At 40.6% G+C, this 22,159-nt stretch overlaps 1 protein-coding gene across 2 annotated transcripts in view; it reads right to left on the reverse strand.

Moving 5' to 3' along the window:
* CBLB (Cbl proto-oncogene B) overlaps positions 1 to 19,502 on the reverse strand; it is a 126,053-nt gene extending 106,551 nt beyond the window's left edge. The window contains exons 1-3 of one of the 2 annotated variants that reach the window (XM_063393799.1): positions 19,233 to 19,502; positions 18,183 to 18,341; positions 8,178 to 8,428 (exon numbers count right to left, since the gene is read on the reverse strand). In XM_063393799.1, the coding sequence (XP_063249869.1) occupies positions 8,178 to 8,428; positions 18,183 to 18,341; positions 19,233 to 19,391 (569 nt within the window). In that variant the 5' untranslated portion in view covers positions 19,392 to 19,502. The remainder of the gene's footprint in view (positions 1 to 8,177; positions 8,429 to 18,182; positions 18,342 to 19,232) is intronic. The other variant, XM_063393800.1, reaches the window with a different exon arrangement.
* Between the last annotated feature and the right edge of the window lie 2,657 nt (positions 19,503 to 22,159).

The raw sequence follows: 22,159 nt of genomic DNA on the forward strand, positions 1-22,159 counted from the left end.
TAGGAAGAAATACAGTTAAATCTACCTCTACATCAGATACACTAGAAGAAGTAATCATTATTATGACCAAATATACCAAAATGAACAAACAATTACATCTTCACCCATTTTCTGATCTGCCACAATATTTGCCGGATATAAATATAATAAATTCAATATATTATTCAATATGTATTTCACTTCACTCAATGTTAAAAATTAGGCAATGAAACAGATTATGGGGAAAAATCTTCCATTATGAGACAGAATACCTCTTTAATTCCAACATGAAATCTGAGCAAATGATGGTGAACGTACTCTAAGTTCCATCATATGCTACAGACAAATATAAAAACGTTTCAATAATGAATACCTTCGTTGCACTCAAGTCAGAAAGATTAAAAATATTTTTAGTCATCTACATTACTAACAAGCACTGATGACAGTCACCTGGTTGCTTGCTCAGGAAGTTTTATCTCCCACATAAATTCACTTACTGACTTCTTTTTCCATTTGTACTGCATGTTAAGATGTGCTTCTTTTCAGAGTTTACTCTTAGTCTTTTCCATGTATTACTCATCCCATTTATTTGGATTTTTTAAATAGTTTTATTCATTGCAGTCCTTTGAGTAAATATCACATTTTCTTTCAAATCAGGCAAATTATATGCCTAAACTGGCTCTCAAGAGAATATGCTTTTAAATCATTTGGAATTGCTCAATATAAAAGAATGAAACATGCCAACATATTCATCTTGCAAGCAACAAAACTGTTTTGTGCAGACAACAGCAAACCTACATTTTTAACCACAAATCCTTGTTCCTCCAATACAAATTAACCATATTAAAGCTTTGCCTCATTCTAGAGCATGCACAGTATTATTGAACAGCCTGTAAAGACAAAGTTAGCTTGCAAATGTGCTGCCACTGATAAAAAGACTTGCTAAATAATTATAATAACTCTTATTTTTAGTATAATTCAAGTAAATTAACATGATTAATACTGAAGCAAAGAACAGAACAGGAAAAAAAACCCCTAAGTCAAATGATCAAAGTATTTTTAAAATTCCATGGTATTATCAAAGTACTCCCTAGCATGCCAGATTTTAATGAATGGAATACAGTAGTTCCATCCATCAGCTTCTCCATCAATATCCCACTCTGTCACTTTTGTTTTGAACTAAACTGTGTTAATCTAAACATATACTTTTTCAGATGAAGGTTATTCCTTACTCTTTACAGATCAGTGAAACTGCCTTGATTATAGGTTTGATACACAGCAAGCATGTCTTCTAGGCTGATTTCTTGATCAAGCATTCCTTGGCAAAGGATTACCACTACAGCAAGTTTGTTTTTATAAATTTGCTTTACTTTACTTTTGAAGAGCTGCTATTGACTAAACAGCAAGTGTAGCTCTTGAAAGTGATTATTCCCAACTTTTTTTTTTCATCTCTTTATAGAATAAAAGCAGACTTTTATTCTTTCATGTTTCTAATTTTTAATGGAAAACCATGCCAGAAGATAAGGAAAAGGAAACCATTTCTTTTTATAGCCTAAAAATAAAATTATATGTGCTTATAAGTTTAGGCATACATTTCATAAAAATGGATCCTTTCTTCTATAATCTTTCTCTGTGTTCCTGCTTGCATGGCAAGCAGCTTCCATCATGCAGGCTAGTGTTGAAGGCATCCTAAAACAAATACCTTATCACTGAATATAGACTGCTTATGAAGATAGAGAAGCAGAGACCAAATTTTCTAAAAAAATCACACAGAAAAGTGATTGGTGAAAGATGCATTCAGGTCCTTTACAGGAGCCTTCCTTCCTACATGCTAAATTCAGGAGTCAGCACTGTCTGCTCCAGAAAAAGTTCCCAAAGTTGCCAACTGGGCTTTATCATACCTAATAACACAGCTCTATTTATAGTTGGTGACCATGGTCCGCCCCCACAAGCACAGCTGCTCCCTACACAGAGCCTGCAAGCAAGTATGGGGAAGGGATGAGAGACACAGAGCTGCTGCAGACCAGAAATGGGTACTGGTGTCCTCCCTGCAATGGAGTATTTCCAGACACCTCTGAGCAAAGGTTCTCTCTCTATGGACAGAAAACCACCTACTTCCCCCACTTCATTGGGCCATCCTATATTATGCTCTAAAGACAAATTGAAATCATAGAAAAATGATGTCAGTTTAGACATTGCAACAATTTGTATAATCCTAGCAGCAGGACTACCATTAGCTTTATCATAAAGGAAACTAATCCATGGAAAGCCTACAGGACTGATTTCCCTAACTGTGCTTTTTGTGAGCTTTCACACTGGCCCAAAATGGGTATAAATGGCATGGCATTTTAAAATTTGGCAACAGCATCATGCACACTTTCATAAGACATAAATAATTATACAAAAGACAACAAGGAAAATATCAGCCTGTGTATATATCCCCTTACAACTAACCGAACTCTACTCAGACATGACTGTCAACACTACATTACTTGTAAAATAATGTTTGAAAGAGACCTTTCACTAACGTACAAAATGCTGTTTGATTTTATACGAGTAAAAAGTCAAAGGCAAAGTGTACATATCTTTCCTCTTTGCAACTAGATATGAATCAAGGATCTAAATCAATTATAAGAATTTACAAGCCATTATTTTTTCATTAGGATCTTTTGTGGTTTTAAAATCCTTGTCTTTCTCTGCTATCTGAATAAATTGTTGCCTCTAAGTAACTCTGGTACTAATACTTCCTTTGTTCTCATTTGACAATACCCACCCCCAAGCACCGAAGATGATTAAAAAAACAAGCTAGAATTTAAATACTGCCTTACAACAACTGCCAGCACACAGCCTGTTTGCATTTATGCTGAGAACAAGCTGTCATAATACTGCTCTACCATTTGTAACCTCCACGCGTTCTCACCTGCCCCCTGCAACAAGCGTCTCTTTGTCTGAAAAGTGTGTTTGTGTAACATTCCTTTTTTAATTTAAACTACAACCAAAAATAGCAAACAGCTTGTGCTCCACCAAATCTGCACTGAGGCTCAACTACTCATGTGGGTCAGGTACACCAAAGGGTTTTTTAAAGCTGTTGGGTTTACATCTGGTTTTATATCTCATCTAAGGAACAGGAGGGGAGAAGAAGGTGGAAATTCTCACCATAACATAAAAGCTTAAAAAAAATAATTCATTGCATTTCTTCTTCCCATGCAACCCTATCTAATCAGTCACACACTTTTCCTTGGAAGAAGACTCTTTGTTAGAGGCTATTTATTGCAGCCAAGTTCCATTTCCAACTAATCATACATTATACATTGGAAGTGCCTTCCTTTTTCTAGGGACACACAGGAGCAATGGGCCAACACTCCAGAAGACTTTCAAGCAGAGTAAGGCAACTTTTACTGAAAATCTAGTGAAGGATTCATCTAAATATACAGGTAAATAAATACAACAGAGGGAAAGACAAATACTATATTCCTTTCTCTCAGCTTCAGCAAGATAAAACAGTCAATACATTGTATCTCTAAAATGTGTTCAGACAGTTTAAGTTTACGGCTTTACATATCATGTTAACCAACAGACTGATGGTATGTATAGCTTAGCTCAGAATTTACTGGAGATCAAAAACTACATAATATGCTTGGCAAACGGAGCAAATCACAGGATACCAAGGAGCCCACAACTTTTATTTGATAATTACCAAGTTATCTATGTGATGTCAACCCAAAGCCAGAACTGGCTCTGTGAAAAAAGCCATTAGCGTCCTTTTCTGAATCTGTACATTCTATTTGTCAAACAAAGCAACATCAGCCAAAACAATCTTAACTTCTCCAAACAAAATCATCCTGAATTAAAACTTTACTCTTCCTGATCCTTCCCACAATCAACAAAACCTCCTTTGCCTGGAGACACAAACAAGTTGTGAGGCTAGCTAAGTTATAAATTTCCTGAATTCCTATAAATGAAACAACAAGGTTGTGATACAAGCAGAGATAATTCAAGGAAGCAGGGCAAGTTACCTCACAGGACAGGACAGAAGTACACAAGGGCCACTGCATCACAGCTGGCACACCTGACACCCATCCTGATACTATTGTAACCTCAAGTCTGTACTTTCAGGATAAGGAGAAATAGGTGAGAAGTTTCTGTGTCAAAAAGAGCACTGTGTATTTTAATGTACCAGTTCAAGGACTTCATCCAAGAACCATAACTGCTCACAGTTGTCAACACAGACTTAAGGAAGAGAAATGGAATACTGTATAAACCCAGTAACCAACATGAACAGTAACAAAGGAGAACCTGATCTAGCACTTGAATTGCAGAAATAAGACCTCCTTAGAAGACTTAAGAGACTGTAAGTATTCCGCACCAACATTTAAACAAGTTGTACAATATAGAAACATGGACTTTGAATCAAGACACCAAATGGACAGATGCACAAGAGAATTTAATAAGACTTTCTAGACAGAAGTGGTTTTATGATCGCCTTGAATGACTTCTTTGACATTTCCTTCATGCACACCTTCCTACACTGACCACAAAACCACCACGGATCTTCTCCTCTTGACATCTTCATCCATACCATCGGCTACTTAAGAAATATCCATCTTCCACTTCTGGAATATCACTTTAAAACAACCAACCAACTTTGGCTGAACCAAGGAGCATTTTAAGCAATTATTAAATATAAATATACACCCTGGTCTTATACTTTTCTGCCTCTCCTCATATAAAGGGCCTACAGCAGAGGGCAAGCAATATTAAAACTCAAAGAGTAAGTTCCATTTCAAGACATTCTTCTGAGGATACGATTTACAGGAAATCACAGGAAACCTCTCACTTGTCTCCATTAGTAAGAAGCAAAGACTACATCCAGCACCTTGAATGAATCCAAATGTAAACTCCCCACTGCCACTTTATTCCTACTATAATCTTATTACTATAACTTATGTGTTTGATTTCTACACCTGGATAACACATTTGTCTCAAAAACTGCCATTCTACAAAGTTTTTTATTTTTTCTGAATGCCTAATTCTGGAATATGGCAAAAGGGAAGGAAGTTTGGACTTCACAGAAATGATGCTTTCCAGCTTTAGTTTACTTCCCAACAAACAAAGGCCGCAAAGAAAAGCAACAAAAAGAAAAGACAACCCCAAAACCCTCAAAGACAGAGAAAGCCTTTTAAGAATAGGTGAGCCTGAACCGGTAATTCTAACATGCTTGCACTAATAACCTTTTAAAAAGTAAAATCTATAACGAAAAGTAAAATTACTCAGTTCATAGAAAGAGTTATGTGCAGCCTGTATCTTGTACAGTTCACAGAACTTACAGGGCATTATCTCTTACTTCATTAAGCAAAAAGACTGAAAGGATATAATTTTGTAGACGGCACCATACTCAGAAAATAGATGCAGTTAAGCACAAGAAACAAACTTGCAAACCCTATTTTCCTTTCTCAGCAAGACTTATCCAATAGAGTACAGAATGACAGCACCAACTACTCTTAAATGGCTATCATATGTGTTTGATATGGAAACTAGATACTGTGCCAGTCAGATTTAGTACAAACGGCTAACACACAAGCTTGAACTGCATTAGTGCTGCTTCTCTAACTTGCTTCATCCACAGGATCTTTGAAAGCTAAAATTCATGATAAATTATTCACAATAGAGTAATTTTTGTGTCATCACACAAATAAAATCACATGTATATTGGCACTGGTTTCTAAATGTACCATCACTATAAAAAATGAAGATTAGTCAACAATGTTAATAGGTTAAAATGATACCAATCAAATTTAGGAAGAATGAAGCATTTCTCTTTTCCATGATGCCCTTTTATCCAGAAACTGAAAGAAAATAAGAATGAAAACCACAGAAACTGTCCATGTGCCAACCTTTCCCTTACTTTTTTTTTTATTTACTATTTTCCAATACTTCTACTACAAACTGACTACTTCAATTTGACAGTCATTTTAGAAGCATCTTCAAAAATACAATCTTTAAATGATTACTGCTACAATTACATTATAATGCTAATAAATACGGTTAATGTAAGCATATTTGGAACCAAAGAGGCTAAACATTAAAAACGTCTTTTGCTAAGTTACCAAGAATTAGCATGATCAAGCATATTGAAGCACTGCTTAGCAGTGCTCAGATAATTAGTCATATGGCTCAGCAAACAAGTACACCTTTATTCAACCTAAAACTTGGACACACATACAGATTAAAACATCATCAGTAGATGAAAGAGTTCTGAAAATCATAAAGATATAGATTTTTACTTGGAATGATGTGGGTCAGAATGCAATTTGTATAGGAAACACAACTAACAATTTGAAAACAAGAAAAACATTTCTATTATGCTTCTTTTCTCAAGCTCTGAACTCCATCAGCTACGCAAAATAAAACAAAACAAGATAGCTGTCACCTTCTGAGATACTGATTTTAAAAAGCTGAAATAGTTATTGTGATTCAGTATGCTTCATTAGTATGATTTGTTTTAAAATCCCTCCTCTCCAACCATCTCATAAGAATGGCCCAAACAGACAGTAAATATGCTAACTACACCTTCTTCAAAAACTCTGTGCTTCACAAAATATGTTCCTCTATCACCACTGTTACCCTAATGCAGGAAATGAAATGGGTAACTAGAAAGAAGCAACTCTAGCAACTAGATGGAATTACTAACATACTGCCAGAATGACTGAAGAGGGCTTATTGCAAGTATTTTGAAAAAGTGACACTGAAATTTGCTTTAAGCAAACCTGTAACTAGCTTAGGGTTCCATACAACACAGGTAAGTCAAAATAGAACCTGCTTATATAATCCAACTACTTCTGTCAAATTTCCCTTGTCATGACAAACTCATATTTCCTTTGAAACACAATGACTTCTGTCCATACACCAAATGGGATGCCTAACATAGGTAGCCATAGGCTCAGTGATGAGCAGCTCTCTCAAGAGTTCTGGTAAGAATGCATCTAGACTGAAAAGTGCTTTACATACTTTAAAATTCAAACACAAAAAAACATGCATTCACCAAAATCTTTACTGATCACTAAAACACCTTAAACAGTGTATTTTGCTCCCCTGGGAGTGTTCTTGCCTAAGATACTCACACTTGGACAGTCTTGATGTTCTTTAAGAAAAACGTCCTTAGATGTCAAGCAAATATCAGACACCCCACCAAGCCCAAAAGAGTACAACAGTAGACTGAATAGCTATAATCTTTCCCAAAGATCTGGAAGGAACATATGTATAATTCAAACATAACAGCAGTGACATTTACAAGAATGTAGACATTTCACTGCTTCTACCAACAATTTCACCAGCTGTAAAATTATACTGCCACCATGCCTGCCTCAGAGCTCAAGTGCAGACAGCAGAGAAGGAATTCAGTCTTCCATTCACTTGACATCCCATTTCCCACAATCTCCTTTAACAAGAGGAGACTTCAGAAAGAGCATTGTCTCTTTCATTTGAATAGATTTCCAGTAACACCACACAAGGCACAACATTGCATCCCTCTCTTCCCAAAATGAGATTGCAGATCTTGCACAGAATTTCCTGAAACATTATTTTTTAAAATATTAGGGAATCAAATCAAATATTAAAAACCTCTTCGGTTACCACCAAGAGTGCAGATAAAGCGCACGTTAATTCCTTTTATTAAAACTGAACCACTGCAAATCAAGAATCCATTAGGTTTCTGAAAAGGTTTCAAAGCATGAAACTAACATTATTACCTTACTATAAAATCACGTAATGTCTGAAAATGTGGATATTGTTTTGCTTCATTCCATCACCTGTGAAAACTCTAAGTCAGTATCCACCATGGCTCCCAAAGTTTAAGGATCTAAGGTAGGGAGGGAGGCCAAGCTCAATCCAAGTTAAGTCGCTCTCTCTACCACAGGAAAACTACATACTGTAAGCCCTGTGAATAAGTCATTACAATGAAATGAATGTTTTATGAAGGAAATGCACTTGGTTTTAAAGGTCACAAAGTGACAGATAAGAGCATAGAGTGAAACAAATCCAGCAAATTACTGACTGACCTGCAGGGTCAATGAATCCAAGCAATAAATATTTCTGCTCTTTGAATAATTAAGAATGTTAAAACACAATAGCTGCAGACAACAGTGTTAAGAATGCAGACAGACCAGGTGATCTACTTCATATTTAAGTACTTCACTTACCTGTCCTGTGACTGCTCTTCATACATTCTTTCCTTTCCTTCCTTAAAGAGTCTTATGGCCCGTTTTGACTTTTTCATAAGACTGTCAATGTAGATTTTAAAATATTCATTCTCACTGAGTTGTGCGAGTTTCTGGTTGTCATCATATTTGCTCAGTATAAGCCGCAAATGTTGGTAAGTATCAGGTAGAATGTCAAGTATATAAGGTGGGCTGTTTTTAAGTTGAAGCTTTGGGTTTTGGCACAATCTTACCTATAAACAAAAACAGGAGAATGTAAAAGACAAGAAATCCATTGAGACAAAAATTGATCTGATATTTTCAAATTTATCAAGTATAACATATTTCTCTAACCCCCAATGCCCAAGACATAAATACTAATTAATTTATATTCTGTGAAATTCCAACATAGTCGAAAGAGGAAAATTTTGACTAAATCTTTCATATCTATGAGGAGCAAACAAGCTTACCTACATATTTTGTGGGTTTGCCCTTAAAGTATGTCTTTTCCTGTCTAATATATGCAAAGCAGCATATCAAAACACAGCACAAAACAAATGCCAAGAGCAGTACTTCCACACAGATCTGCTTGCTGCAGGTTAACTTAGCTACAGGTGTTTATCTACTAAGAACTGACAAATTACTTTGTCATCTGCTGCTCTCTTTATCCAACAACATAGTCTCAGACCCTAGGGGAATTTAGTTTTGAAAGCTCTCCACATAAAATAACAGTCTGAACTGTGACAGTGGTTCAAAAGTTACTACCTACAACACACAGACTTTAGGTACTCAAAACCAGATACTGTAAACCAGGAAACAAAAATATTATAAACACATTGTTTTCCAGCTCCTGGCTGGAATAGAAGTTCAGTGCTTTGCTTTTGGCTGGGTGAGGAGGTGCCCACCAAAGCTTCTTTCTCATTCCCCTACTCACAGTGAAGGACTCATAGGTCAAGACAAGGACAGGGAGAGATCATTCACCAAATACTGTCACAGGTACTCAATATTATGGTACTTAGCCTCAACTCAGGGAACTTAATTCATTTAGTTACCAATCAAATCGGAGTAGGGTAACAAGAAAATAAAACCAAACCTTAAAAACACATTCCACCCCCCACTCCCTCCCTCCTGAACCTAATTTTGCTTTCCACTCTACCTCCTCCCCCACAGTAACACAGGGGATGGTGAATGGGGGCTGTGGCCAGTTCATCACACCTTGTCTCTGCCACTCCTCCCTCCTCAGTGGAGAACTCCTCACTCTCTTCCCTTGCTCCAGACAGAGTCCCTCTCACAGGAGACAGTCATCTTTGAACTTCCCCAACATGAGTCTTTCTCAGGGACCACAGTTCTTCACGAACTCCTCTAGAACACATCCCCTCCACAGGGCTTAGGGTGCAGTCCTTCAGTAACAGACTGCTCCAGCACAGGTCCTCTGCAGGGCCACAAGTCCTGCCAGGAAACCTGCTCCAACAGGGCACCTCTCTCCTTGGGACCACAGGTCCTGCCAGGAAACCTGCTCCAACAGGGCACCTCTCTCCTTGGGACCACAGGTCCTGCCAGGAAACCTGCTCCAACAGGGCACCTCTCTCCTTGGGACCACAGGTCCTGCCAGGAAACCTGCTCCAACAGGGGCACCTCTCTCCTTGGGACCACAGGTCCTGCCAGGAAACCTGCTCCAACAGGGCACCTCTCTCCTTGGGACCACAGGTCCTGCCAGGAAACCTGCTCCAACAGGGCACCTCTCTCCTTGGGACCACAGGTCCTGCCAGGAGCCTGTTCTAGCACAGGTTCCTTATGGTCTCACAGCCTCCTTCAGGCATCAGCCTGTCCTGGCGTGGGTCCTCCACGGCTTACAGTGAATGTCAGCTCCACTGTGGACCTGCAGGGTCTTCACCACGGGCTGCGGGGGAATAGCTGCTGCAGCACCCAGAACACTTCCCCTTCTTCACTGAACTGCGTGGCTGCAGAGCTGTTTCTCACACGTATTCTCACCCCCCTCTTTCCCAGCTGCCATTTGCTTCTGCACAGCAGACTTCCTCCCCTCTTCTTTAGGACATTTCCCCAGAGGCACCACTGTTGCCAATGGGCTTGGCCTTGGCCAGCAGCAGGCCCATCTTGGAGCTGGCTGCTCTACTGGACAGGTATGAAGCTTCTGGCAGTGCCTCAGCAAAACCATCCCTGTAGTCCCTTCACTACTAAAACTCTGCCACTTAAACCAAGTAGAAGAAAGCATCTCAACAGACTTGGAATTACTGTGATCCCAAATGGCACAAATATCAATTGAATACATATTACTCAAGGAGTAAGTTCAAACTAATAGAATAGCTTTATTTGAATCTAGTCACCACTGGAAATGTTACTGGAAGAGAAAGGTACTCTCTGTTTCCTAGACATCCTTAATATAATAAGATTAGAATTGTCTCCTGGCTATCTAAATTTTCTGATAGTTTGTTCCGTAATGTTCTGTTCTAGAAAGAAAAGAGACTAAAACCAACAGGTAATTTTTTTACTGCTGTTGCACTGAGCTATTCAGGCTCAGCTAAAACATTCAACATTCTAGATGTGTGTGCAGTTGCACATATGCAAATACTTATGAAAAAATTAAGACCATGTGGTATAAAAGTTTTATAGGCATCATTTGGAGATTGCCACATTATATATTAGTGACTTTGACGTTCTTTTGAGGTAACTAATAAGGTTATAAAAATATCTTAATACTGCTGAAAGTAGATTCCTATTCCTACTACTATCAACTTGAAAAAAATGCATCCTTGAGCTTTTCTGGGCGAGAGGGGAAAAAACCTGTATCCTGCTCACTTCTCTAAACTCTAAGTTCTATCACTGTTGCTGATCTCTCCTGTAATTTCAGCATTTACACCATTAAGAAATTCACTGCCTTTAGATTGCTACCACTAACAGACCTTCATGCACCCCAGACAGCAAAGAAAACAGGTAACAGTTTGTGTCTGAAATGTTCAGTGCAAGAACACAACCAGGCAACTAGACTGAGGTAGCAGAGAGTCATATAGAGTTGACTAAAGCCAAGCACTAAGAAGTTTTTAAAAAGTCCAGTACCATTCGAAACAGTATTTAAAACATGACATTTCCAATAGCTCTTCTTATTTCACTGATTGTTATTTTAGTAATTTCTATTATTCTTCCAACTTTTAGACCAAGTAATACATCAAGAAGCCTTCTGATGTGTTGTAGAACAGTCCTGATCCCAGAGAAAATTTACATCTCAGTAGGAAAGAAAAAATGGAAGCAGGCAAATTCTATTTCTACACACAAACTGCTAAGTTCCACAGTAAAACCTCAAATAATTTAATGGCTTATAAAGAACTCCTTAAAGCTGAGAATAAGGTGGAAGGAACAAAAAAAAAAAAAAGCATATTTGATCATCTCTTGACCAGTAATGATGTCTGAAACTGCAGTCCACAACTGCAAGAGCTTTGAAACTGAAAATAACTTGTTTATATTTTATGTGATAAAGATAAGGTCATCCGGATAAAAAAAAGGGACAACAGGGCCCCAGCTGTAGGTTTGGAGATGTCTAAAGCAGGATTCTCAAAGAATAAATGTTGGCTGTGATAGCGTTCTTTCAAAATCAGAAAAGCACTGAAGTTAGGCTGACAGATAGAATTCTCTAAGGAGATGTCAGAAACACGGCCAAAGAATCTTACACGTGTAGCTAGACCTGAAAATCATCCATGCAGAAACACACATGAATTTCTTTCAGTAGAAGAGTAAGAAGAACTGGAATCCCAAATACAGAAGTGAAAATCTTTATGAAAACCAGACTTTTTTCCTCTGAACTTTGAGTTCACTGTGATTTCTGGTTTAGTGAAAACTTGAAACCAGACTAACATTCTAAGATCAACTACAGGAGACACAAATCTGACACTGATCAGGTCTAACAATTCTCTGAAGCAACAAGCACAAGGGAAAAAAACATCTGAAAGATCAGAATGTTTATTCAGGAAAAAAAGTCAGCAATGAGAACTGACCACAAGCAGAGAAGGCTGCAATCATTCTGAATTACTTATTTACCCTAACTTAAATCTCAGGAACAAAGAATTAAGTATCTTTCAGAAGTCTATCTTTTTGACCAGATGTGCCAACAAGCAGAATATAAATAATTTCATAGCTTAGAAGGACTATTAAAATATTAAAACAAGGAAGAGCAATTTGCTTATGCTGGTTGCTGTCTTTTTCAACAGCCAGCCCATTCAACTATAGAAAAAGAATATCCAACTATAAGGAAGATCTATTTTCTCCTTCAGAAGTTCTAGAAAGTTTTATTCAGCCTCACATCATTACACTCAAGATAGTTTATAAGGCTTCACTTTCTGCTGAATTTGGAGATAAATACAGCACATTACCAGAACCTTCCATTTTAGAACAAGCATTTAAGAAAGCCACACAAAAATTCTTCAACACCTTCATTAGTTTTATGCACTATAATTGAAAAAAATACTAATATTATGTTCAAATCAGTGATCCACTGAAGTAGTATAAGGTTTCCTTCGCTTTACAGAGTACACAAGGCTTCAAAGGAAGTCAGTCTGTAAGGAGATGGTTGGTAAACCATATGGTTTCCAGTCAGGATATCCTGACACATACCACAGCAGTTTACAATTAAAACTAAGCAATAAGAAATGACACCTGCTGACGCAAAAGATTTGCCAAGACCTTTCTTCAAAAGAAAACAGAACTTAAAACAAACAAACACACAAAAAAACAACCCAAATACCCCTAAAATAAAGAGCTCTATATTGCACTTTACAAGGCAACTCTCACCAACACACCAGGAGCGGACATGAATCATATCACTGTGTGATTTTTGTATTGTTATGACTGGAAGTAAGCATGTATATATTTAGCAAGCACTCAGTGGTAAAAAATGAAAAGCAGTAAGCAAGTTAGTAAAAAATATCTCTTATTGAGGCAAACTGAGACAAAATTAAGCTCCTTTCACTAGTTCACACACAGGGAAAATCCAAGTACTTAATCCAGAATCACAGAAACAACAAGAGGCAACTCTGAGAAAATTGAAGCATTACCTTAATCTACCAGAAACTGATTTTGAAACAGTTAACTCTGAAACTTCCAGACAAGTCAACTCTAGCTCCTCTGCAGAAAAAACATTAACTCTCTCTCCCCTCCTACCCCTAACCAAAATAAATGCCACTACTCATAACACTTTTGAAGATAGTTGACCTAAGTAATAAGGCATTATCTCATAACATCATCAGAGATGGGATTAATGGGGGCCTATTTCACACAGACAATTTCTTGCTAAAAATTATCTATTTACTTTTTAAAGCAAAGTTGAAAGCCCTTGACACATTTGACAAAAGGATCCTTGTTCAAGCAAAGTATAGCAGCCTTAACACGATCTGCTTAAACACCTAAGGCTAGTCAAAGACAATACAAGGAAAGTAACTCAGCTAAAACAGAGTACGCATCTAATGAGTAGGACATCCGCTAAACACCATTTTCAGCTGCAGGGAATGGGTCAGAACAATTGGAGCATCAGTGCTCACACACTTCCAAACCCACACTTCCAAACTGCCCAACTGAACCAGCGTCTTCTGCCATGCTGCACAAAATAGTCAAAGAATTAGAAAACGCCTTGACACACCACAAATAGCATAAAGGCACCTCTGCAGTTAAGATACCATAACAATTCTCCAGCAATCCACATCATCTAATGCAAGCAACAAAGAATTCTGAAAAATTAATCAGGAGGGGCTAATCAGGAAAATGGTCCAAGTTTGAGCATTATGCTTCTTCAACACAGATTTCTTCCTGCCTGAAGTTACCTGAACTGCAGTGCATTTCATCTTCCACAGGAAAAAAAGTTCTTTTCAGAATATAAGTAGAGGTGGCCCAAACACCAACCTTTTTTGCCTGAGAATACAGTAAATGCTTGTTCAACAGCTACCACACTGCAACTGAGCCATATGTTTCCAAAGTGGAAGAATAAACAATATGATGCTGATGCCACAGACACACACAAGGACAGTTGACTTTGGAGGGTAATTTTACTTTATTCCAATCAGAAAAGGAGAAGCTTCTGTTTCTCTGTTTAATTTTGTATTCTTTTTCCAGAAGCAGCATACACAAGACACAAGATTTCCTACCAACTTTGACCACAGAATCAATTACATGAAGTTTTGCAAAGGGTAACCAGTGCACACTAGTTTCAGCTACAATGCTCTGTGTACTCAAATGCTGACAGATGTTAAAGAAAACCACAATACTAAGCTGCAGAGGTAACACGGCTTTTACTCACTAAGTTGATAGTATAAGCTTTGGAGAAGCACTCCAGTTTGCTCTTAAATAATTACTAAATAGCAAATCAATGCTATCTGCATTTATACAGTCAGAGTCAAGCAACTGGTGGGCCACGACAGGGCACCCAAACAGTTCAGGCAATATTGTTAATCTTCATAGCAGAAAATTAAATTATTTTCAGGTTCAATGCATAGGAGGAATGAAAACTGATTAAAAGTTGATGAAATATACCTGTTTTAAAAAAAATCCATTTAGAATGTGTCATGATTTTATCATGAATCCCACAAGAGTGAAGGGTGAAAAAAATAGTAGTGAAAATTCCAAATAGCCCAAGCAGTAAACAGACCTAACTACTGCAATGTTTACCTAGTAATTCTCTCCCGAAGTTGGTCTCAACATACCATTACTCTCTAACTGTAGTACATGGCTAGGGTCTAGGTTTTAAAAGGCATTAGGTTTACAACATCAGGAAAAAAAAACCTTACATAATTTATACACAGTTTAAAGGAAGATCTGAGTTATTTGTTAACAATATTCATTTTTCATTTGTTTACAAGATACAAACTTGCTAAAATATAGATTGTGTTTTAAAAACAGTAATTTCTACAAGTCCAGAGATATATGGTCAACTTTCTTATACAATGCAAGCATTGAAAATCAAGGCTAGTCTTCTAAACCATAAAAGAAATATTATCTTTTGCATTGCACAGGAATAAAAGTATTTTTGATTCTTAATGATAAAGTTATTGCTTACCCATGAGAAAAGCAGTAGAGAAACCTGACATTCATGTTAACAGTTGGTTTCCCTTTAGTAATGCAGTTAGTATTGTAAATTCACATAAGACATACCAACAAAATACAAAAAGTATAGATCCAAGTGTATGAAGTATAGAAGGAAGGATATACAGAGAGAAGGCAATTTACATTCACTGATTATCTACATGCCAATTTTTTTACTCCCTGCAAGAATGTTGCTTATGGTAACTTTTACAAAGAAGGCTCTAAGCAGGAGCACTATTCCAATGTTCTGTCTTGGTAAAGAACTCTTTTTCAAAATACACGATTATTTTCAGACTGATAATGGAAGTTTAAAGAGAAAGCACCCAAACAGAAATGCAATATTCTGCCTATTCCATTCTAAAGTACCAGACCATGGAAAATTGACGTTATGATGAAATCTGAACAAGTTGAAAGCAGGACACATGACCAATTCTACACAAAGAAGTTTGCATGGTGTCTAGGTAGCCAGAATTTTTGCATACACCACAAAACTATCCTCACAGTACAGTTCTTATAAGGTAGGAATGTTTGTAGTATTGGTTAATCCCTCACTGTTGCAAACAAGCAATTCATTCAGAAAACCTCATCTGCCAGAGGACAAAGTTACAGAAAGAAAATGAAGGAAAGGTAGAAGGCGGGAATTTTAAAAGAGAAAAAAATGCAAACCAGAAACTATGAACTCTGCCACTAGTTTCTAAGGCTGCTCTTTTTTCAGTGTTTGGTCAAGATAAAGGCTTTGCTTTGTTTTCATTATTCATTTTCTTAACATCATTAGAATGGGGAAAAGCTTCAGCAACCTTACTACAGCAATAAGATGGTTATCACGGCTATTATAGTTAAAGAATAAACAAGCATAATAACTGTTATTTATAAAAGTAAAATGGGCCTCCAAGCCACAACCTTACTATGGGTAGTACCTCACTGACCTGGCAGAGCTACTGCCCTCAATAGGTATTAACTTGATCACTGACCCACCACAGAAATCAGTCATAGGACACACTCCAGAAATGGGATTTAAAACAACAGTTGATCGAGCAGGTTTCTATTTCTGATTTTAATCCCTGGGTTTGATCTAGGCAGAGGAAAAAATGACCTTGCTGTGCCTACTGCCACACAAGGCTAGGAGATTTAAATTTGTTTACCAGCATATTAAATTTGCTCAAACACATCCTTTCACTACAAGTGCCAAACGCTAAAAACTCAACCAACAAGACAGAGCATTCCCACACTATGACATCATCCTGTCTGGTATACTTTAATACAATTTGGAAATAAAATTTGATTAACTGAGAGCAGCTTAAAGAGGATACATTAAAGGTCCAAATTGAGGACACAATCCAGTAAAATGAAAAAGGAAGCACAGCACAATGTCCAGCCTTTCCAGTGACTTCTACCCAACAGGCCTTCCTGGCTGTTCTGATGGGCTGTGACAAACACAGTTACATTGGATGAGTGAAAGCAATCCAGAAGTCTAATCATGGGGATAAAGACTTTCTGGTAACTGTGGTTATACAAACAAATCAGGGTATCGTCTTGCTATATAGATCTGTAAAAGACCTGACACAAGGAAAGCAGACCTCTGCATTCCCCACGTGGTTTCAACAACAAACCAGATTCCCAGTTTCCAAGCTGAAAAATTCCTCCTACTGAAGAGGAGTACCTACTTTTGAGTACTTATACTTGCAGTTCTTAGAAAAATGGAACTTACTGTCAACAGCATCCTGACCACTGACAGAAAAATGTCAAAAAAGTCTGTGATAATACCCACTTTTACTAAAGCTGGGGTTTCAGTTTAGAACTGCGATCAGCAACACAGTGGAAATACAGATACTACTCTTGGAACACCAAACAAGAGCCTTCCAGGACTCTAAAAAATAACACTTGTTATTACACATTACATGAAATAGTCTCTACTCTGCCAGTATAACTAATTACAAATGCTAAGAAATGTTGAGCATCTTATTTCACAAAGAGCTTCACTAAATCACAGGGTTAAAAAGTGGTAATTGTATCACCATGCAGACCCAAGGTCAACAGGTAGTAATCCTCCCTGCTCAGCAGTTTCAAGAGGAAGCTTTTAAGTATCACCCCGTGTGCAAAGCAGAGTGCCTGCATCTCCTGAACAGCAAGCCACGTTACAATCAAACTCTTCCTATTACTGCTAGGGCACTCTCCTAGATAATCTATCATGATGCATGCTCTCATTTCAAAGACTACTGAATAAAATGTATCAGGCTGGTGAGGGGAAGTATAAGAGCTAAAAGGCTACAGTCTATCCCCTCACTTCCTGAAAAATGAGTTTCAGTACAGTGTATTTCTAGTTTCAAAATTAATAGTAGATGTACTTATAAGTCATTAAAATGCAGAACACATACTTAAAAAGTTAGGCATGCCATACTAATCTGTTTACTAAACTGACAAGAGTGACATCCCCCAGTCCCCACGCACATTCCTAAAAGCACAAACACATCTATGTTGTCATCACCAATGTATCTCACAGGACAATTAGCTTAACTACAGTTTAATACTTCAGAGGTCTTGTTTGCAGACTAACAGTGTGATACAACACGAAACACACAGAATATGTGATTACAAGTCTAAGTTAAGCCGCTTTTGGTTAGGACAGCTCTTCAACTTTGAGTCATTTTAAAGGATCTGAAAATAACAATAGCCTAAGGCAAACACACACATTTGTTTTCCTTCCACAAACCAAGATTAAAAAAAACATAGCCAGAGGCCACTGGAAAGGAAAAAAAAATAAAAGAGACAAATAATGCTTAAATAACCTAAAACATAAGTCCCCTAACTTCCCGAGGCACGTGTAGCACAGCACACAGAGCGGCAGGAAGAAGCTGTTTGCCCCAGTGGACCTATTTAAATCGCCCCATTCTCCACTGTGTGTATATAGGGAGGCAGAGAGACACCCACCACTTTGTCCATAAGCTTCCAGGTCTTCTCCACGGTCCTGCGGTCGGCAGCTGCCTGCTTGGGGGGGCCCACAGCATCCTGAATGGCATCGATGAAGCCCAGGATCCGTCCCTTGCGCGGGTTGCGGCCGTTGAGGGAATTGGCCATCTGGGAGCCAAGCTGGCCGCAACGACAGAGAAACACAGGCTCACAAGGTGCTCCCAAAACATCTTGTCATAGAACCCGCCGCAGCCTGCGAGGCAACACTTCCTTCTCCACGGGCAGGAAAGGGCAAGATCAGGACATGTTTAGGAACGAGCTTAACTTTTCATGACCAACAGCGTAAACCCACCCGGCCAGGGTTTACATTGGCAGAAGCGATCCCGGATTTATTGTCAACACCGACGGTCGGGAGGGGGGAGCGCACCCGCGCCGCGCCCCTGCCCGTCCCTGCGCCCGCCGGCCGCGGGCACATGCCCGGCACCGCACAACAAAAGAGGCCGCGGCGGAGCGGGGGCAGGAGCGGGAGGAGGGAGCAGAGGAAGGCACAGCGGGCAGGCAGCGACCCGCAGGGCAGGCGGGGGCAGCGGCAGCGGCAGGCACGCGGACCCGGCTCCCGGCACCGCGGCCGTGTGCCAAGGGCGAGAGCGGCCGCCGGGAGCAGGCGGCGGCAGGGAGGCTCCTCAGCCCCCGCGGCGGAGCGGAGCGCAGGCGAAGCGCCTCTCCGGACGAGGCTCTCCTCCCTCCGGCCGCGGCGGCTCCAGTGCCGCGGGAGACAGGCGGAGCGCATCCCGCCCCGCCGCCCGCGCCCGTCCCGCTCCGCGCCGGCCGCCCCGCAGGACTCTGCCCCGTGCGGCTGCTGCTGGCGGCGGGCGGGCGAGCGCTGCCCCACGGGGAAGCGTGGAGAGCTCCTGCCCCGCCGCCCGCGTTGCCCTCCCGTGCCCCAGCACAGCCCGCCCGGCGGGTGGGTGGGAATGTGTGCGGAGCGTCCTACAGGCACATGCAAAAGAGACAGAGAAAGAGACAGAGAGAGAGAGAGAGAGAGAGAGAGAGAGAGAGATGCACACGCACAGGTCTGTCTGCGGCACCGCTCGCAGCCCCCGGCAGGCTGTGGTCTCCCCGCACTCCTAGGAAGTGAGGCTGGCTCCCCGGCGGCGGCGGCCCCGCTCCTTCTGCCGCGCCCGCCCCCTCCCCGCGGCGCGCTGGCGGCCGCTCCTCTCCTCGGAACATGCCCACCCCCGGGACAACACTCCGTGCGCGCCTGCGCGCCGCGCCGCCAGCGCGGCCCTCTGCCCGGGGGCGGAGCCCTGCCGACGGCAGCCAATCCAACGGCAGATCTGCTTGATTGACGCGGCAGCCAGCAAATGGACGTGGGTGCAGCACGGGGCGGGGCAGCGGCCGGGAGCGGGCTCGGGCTGAGGAGGGGGCGGGCAGGAGCGGCTGGCAGGGGTGGGAGCGGTAGCGGCGGCAGGGCTGGCCTGAGGGGGTGCGGCTCCGGTCCCACCTGGTCCCGTCGGCTGAGGGGCAGCCTGAGGCCTGTGGGGCCGCGTGGGGGTTGCTTTCGTGGGGACACTGACATTTTCCCTGGCTGTGGTAGCGTGTCCCTCCCTCCCCTGGTGAGACTGTGGGACCCCTGCCTGCTGGAGCGTTTAGAGGGTGCTAACAACTGATAGTTCCTGCCGCCCTTCTGAGTGCGCTGCCTTTGCGCTTCCCCTTGAAGCCTTTGGGAGTTTGCTGGGGTTTTTTTGCGGCCACGAAGAACAAGAACTTTTTTTTCTCTGTGTCTGGTTTCTTTTCTTGTTTTGTTGCCTTTTTTTTTTTTTTTTCTGTTAAACAAGTGCTGAGATTTTCATATTTCCATGCTGGGAATGGGCTGGAGAGGTACTAAAGGTGGTGAGGGAAAATGTAAGCACCTTCTAGTTTAAAAAGCCCTTTTAGATGCGGTTATTTTGATACAAGCACCTCCCCTGGGGATATGGTAAATAAAACTCAACTGATTGCTATGCTTGAAGGCTGCGAAGAGTGAGGCTTACCTGCATAGGGTACAAGACACTGGACTTCAGATCTTTTTGAAGACTCTCCAGGGAGTAATTATACTTTGCAAGGATTAATCTTCTAATGAGCTGTCAGAAGAGGAAACAAAAATGCAACATTTAGCATCAAAGTTTTCATTTTCTAAAGACAATTGTATTAGACGAGTATTTTTAAGTTTTGGTTTTCAAAATATCTGCAAATGTGATTTTTGTAGTAGTTTTCTTCCCAAATATTTTCTTTTTTAACAGTTGGCTTTTTTTCTTGGGGTTTTTTGGCTTTTTTTTTTTCTCTTTTTTTTTTTTTTTTTTTGGGGGGGGGTTGGTTGGTTGGTTGGTTTTTTTTTTTCCTACTTTTTCTTGGATTTGACTTTTAATAAAATAGGAGTCAGGAAAAACAGTGAAAAAATTTGTAGAGTATTTCAGTGTTGCTTTTATTCATATTGTAATTTCCAGGTATTTTTAGTGCAGGTATCTTCCTGTTGGTTTAAAATGTGTCATGTTATTCTTCTGAACACACAAAACAATAAAATCATATCAATAATGTCTCCCTCAAAGGTTGTTCCTCTGTAGCTTTTAAATATGAATTGGCAGTTGCTTGCCTTAAGTGGGTTGGAACCTTCTCGTTTTATTGTAGTCTCTGTCAATTGCCCTCTTCCCCATGTTGGTTTCAAACTTCTCTCTGGCAGATGTCCCTATCCCTTTTTCCTTTGGAGCCCGGCTTTCGTAAGATTAAGTTGATAGTGACTGCTCACTCTGTTGCTGTCTGTCATTTGGTTGTGAAAAAAGCAGAGGAGCTGACGCTTTTTTGGAGCTTGCAAAGTCTTTGGTTGCTGCTCTCTATTGTTTTGTTTTCGCTGTTGTTATGTCATTCCCTTCTTATCCCACCCTCTGCCAAGAGCTGCGATCCGTGAGCTCCCGGTCGTGTCTGGGGCTGAGTCACGGTGTCTTGCAGTTCACCGAGCGCAGGCAGGGCCGGCAGGAGGGAGAGCTCGGTGCCCTGCAGCGCTCTGCATCTGTGCCGCGTTGTTAAGGGAGTAGGCAGCTCCTGGGGAAAGTGAGTGGTTTCAAGCAGTGTTCTCTCATTGCCTGTGCCGTACAGTAAGTACAGATATTCTGGGAATTGCAGTCCTCAGGTCATGTGAGTGCACTGGAAGCAAGCCAGCTGGGAGAGCAGGTGGAAGAGATACCCATGGCTGCAGCATCAAGGCTGTCCAAGATGGGTCAGGATTCTGCGGGCTGTGCTGCGGAAGGACGAGAAGACACAGCACTGCTGATGTGGCTGCAGACACACAGAGTGACAAGGCTGTTTGACACAAGACAGCTGAGGGGTGAGGCGGAGAGGAGCGGAGCAAGCAGCTGCTGTGTTTGAAGTTCAGGGCATGCCTTGTTAGCAGTTAGCACATAAAGACTCAGCTTGCCTGCTGAATCTGTGGGGTCCGAAAGGATTAATGGTGCTCGCTGAAGGCACTGCCCACCTGGAATACAGGCCAGCAGCACTGTGTTAATGTCCAGGTGTTCCTACTACCCAGCGTCAGGCTCTCTGATAGGCTAAACCAAGAAGCTAAACTGCTATGCTTAGATTCACTGAGAGACCACAGGGTGTTTCAATGCAGAAACCTAGGTCAGGTACTTTAAACCTCTAGGAAATAACGTGTTTCTGTTTGGGCTACACATGTAAGTTTGGTGGCTAAGGTCCAAAAATTTTGTATATTAGTTAAAATGGCTCCACAGATCTCTTTTACTTACAAGCTCTCCAACCGAATGTTTATTCTACTTGTTATTATACTAAAGAATACGGCAGTTTGGATCTGTGATTTAATCATCTATGAAAATGCTACAGAAGAAAGCACAGTAAATCCGAGGCATCACATTTTGAGATTTGTATGTTACATGAGATTGATCCTCAGCCTAGTCAAGGTACTAATCAGTCATGTAATGATGACAACAATTAGGATGCCATCCGGA

Source organism: Prinia subflava, chromosome 3, assembly GCF_021018805.1.
Source record: "Prinia subflava isolate CZ2003 ecotype Zambia chromosome 3, Cam_Psub_1.2, whole genome shotgun sequence".
In the NCBI taxonomy this organism is placed as follows: Eukaryota; Metazoa; Chordata; class Aves; order Passeriformes; family Cisticolidae; genus Prinia; species Prinia subflava.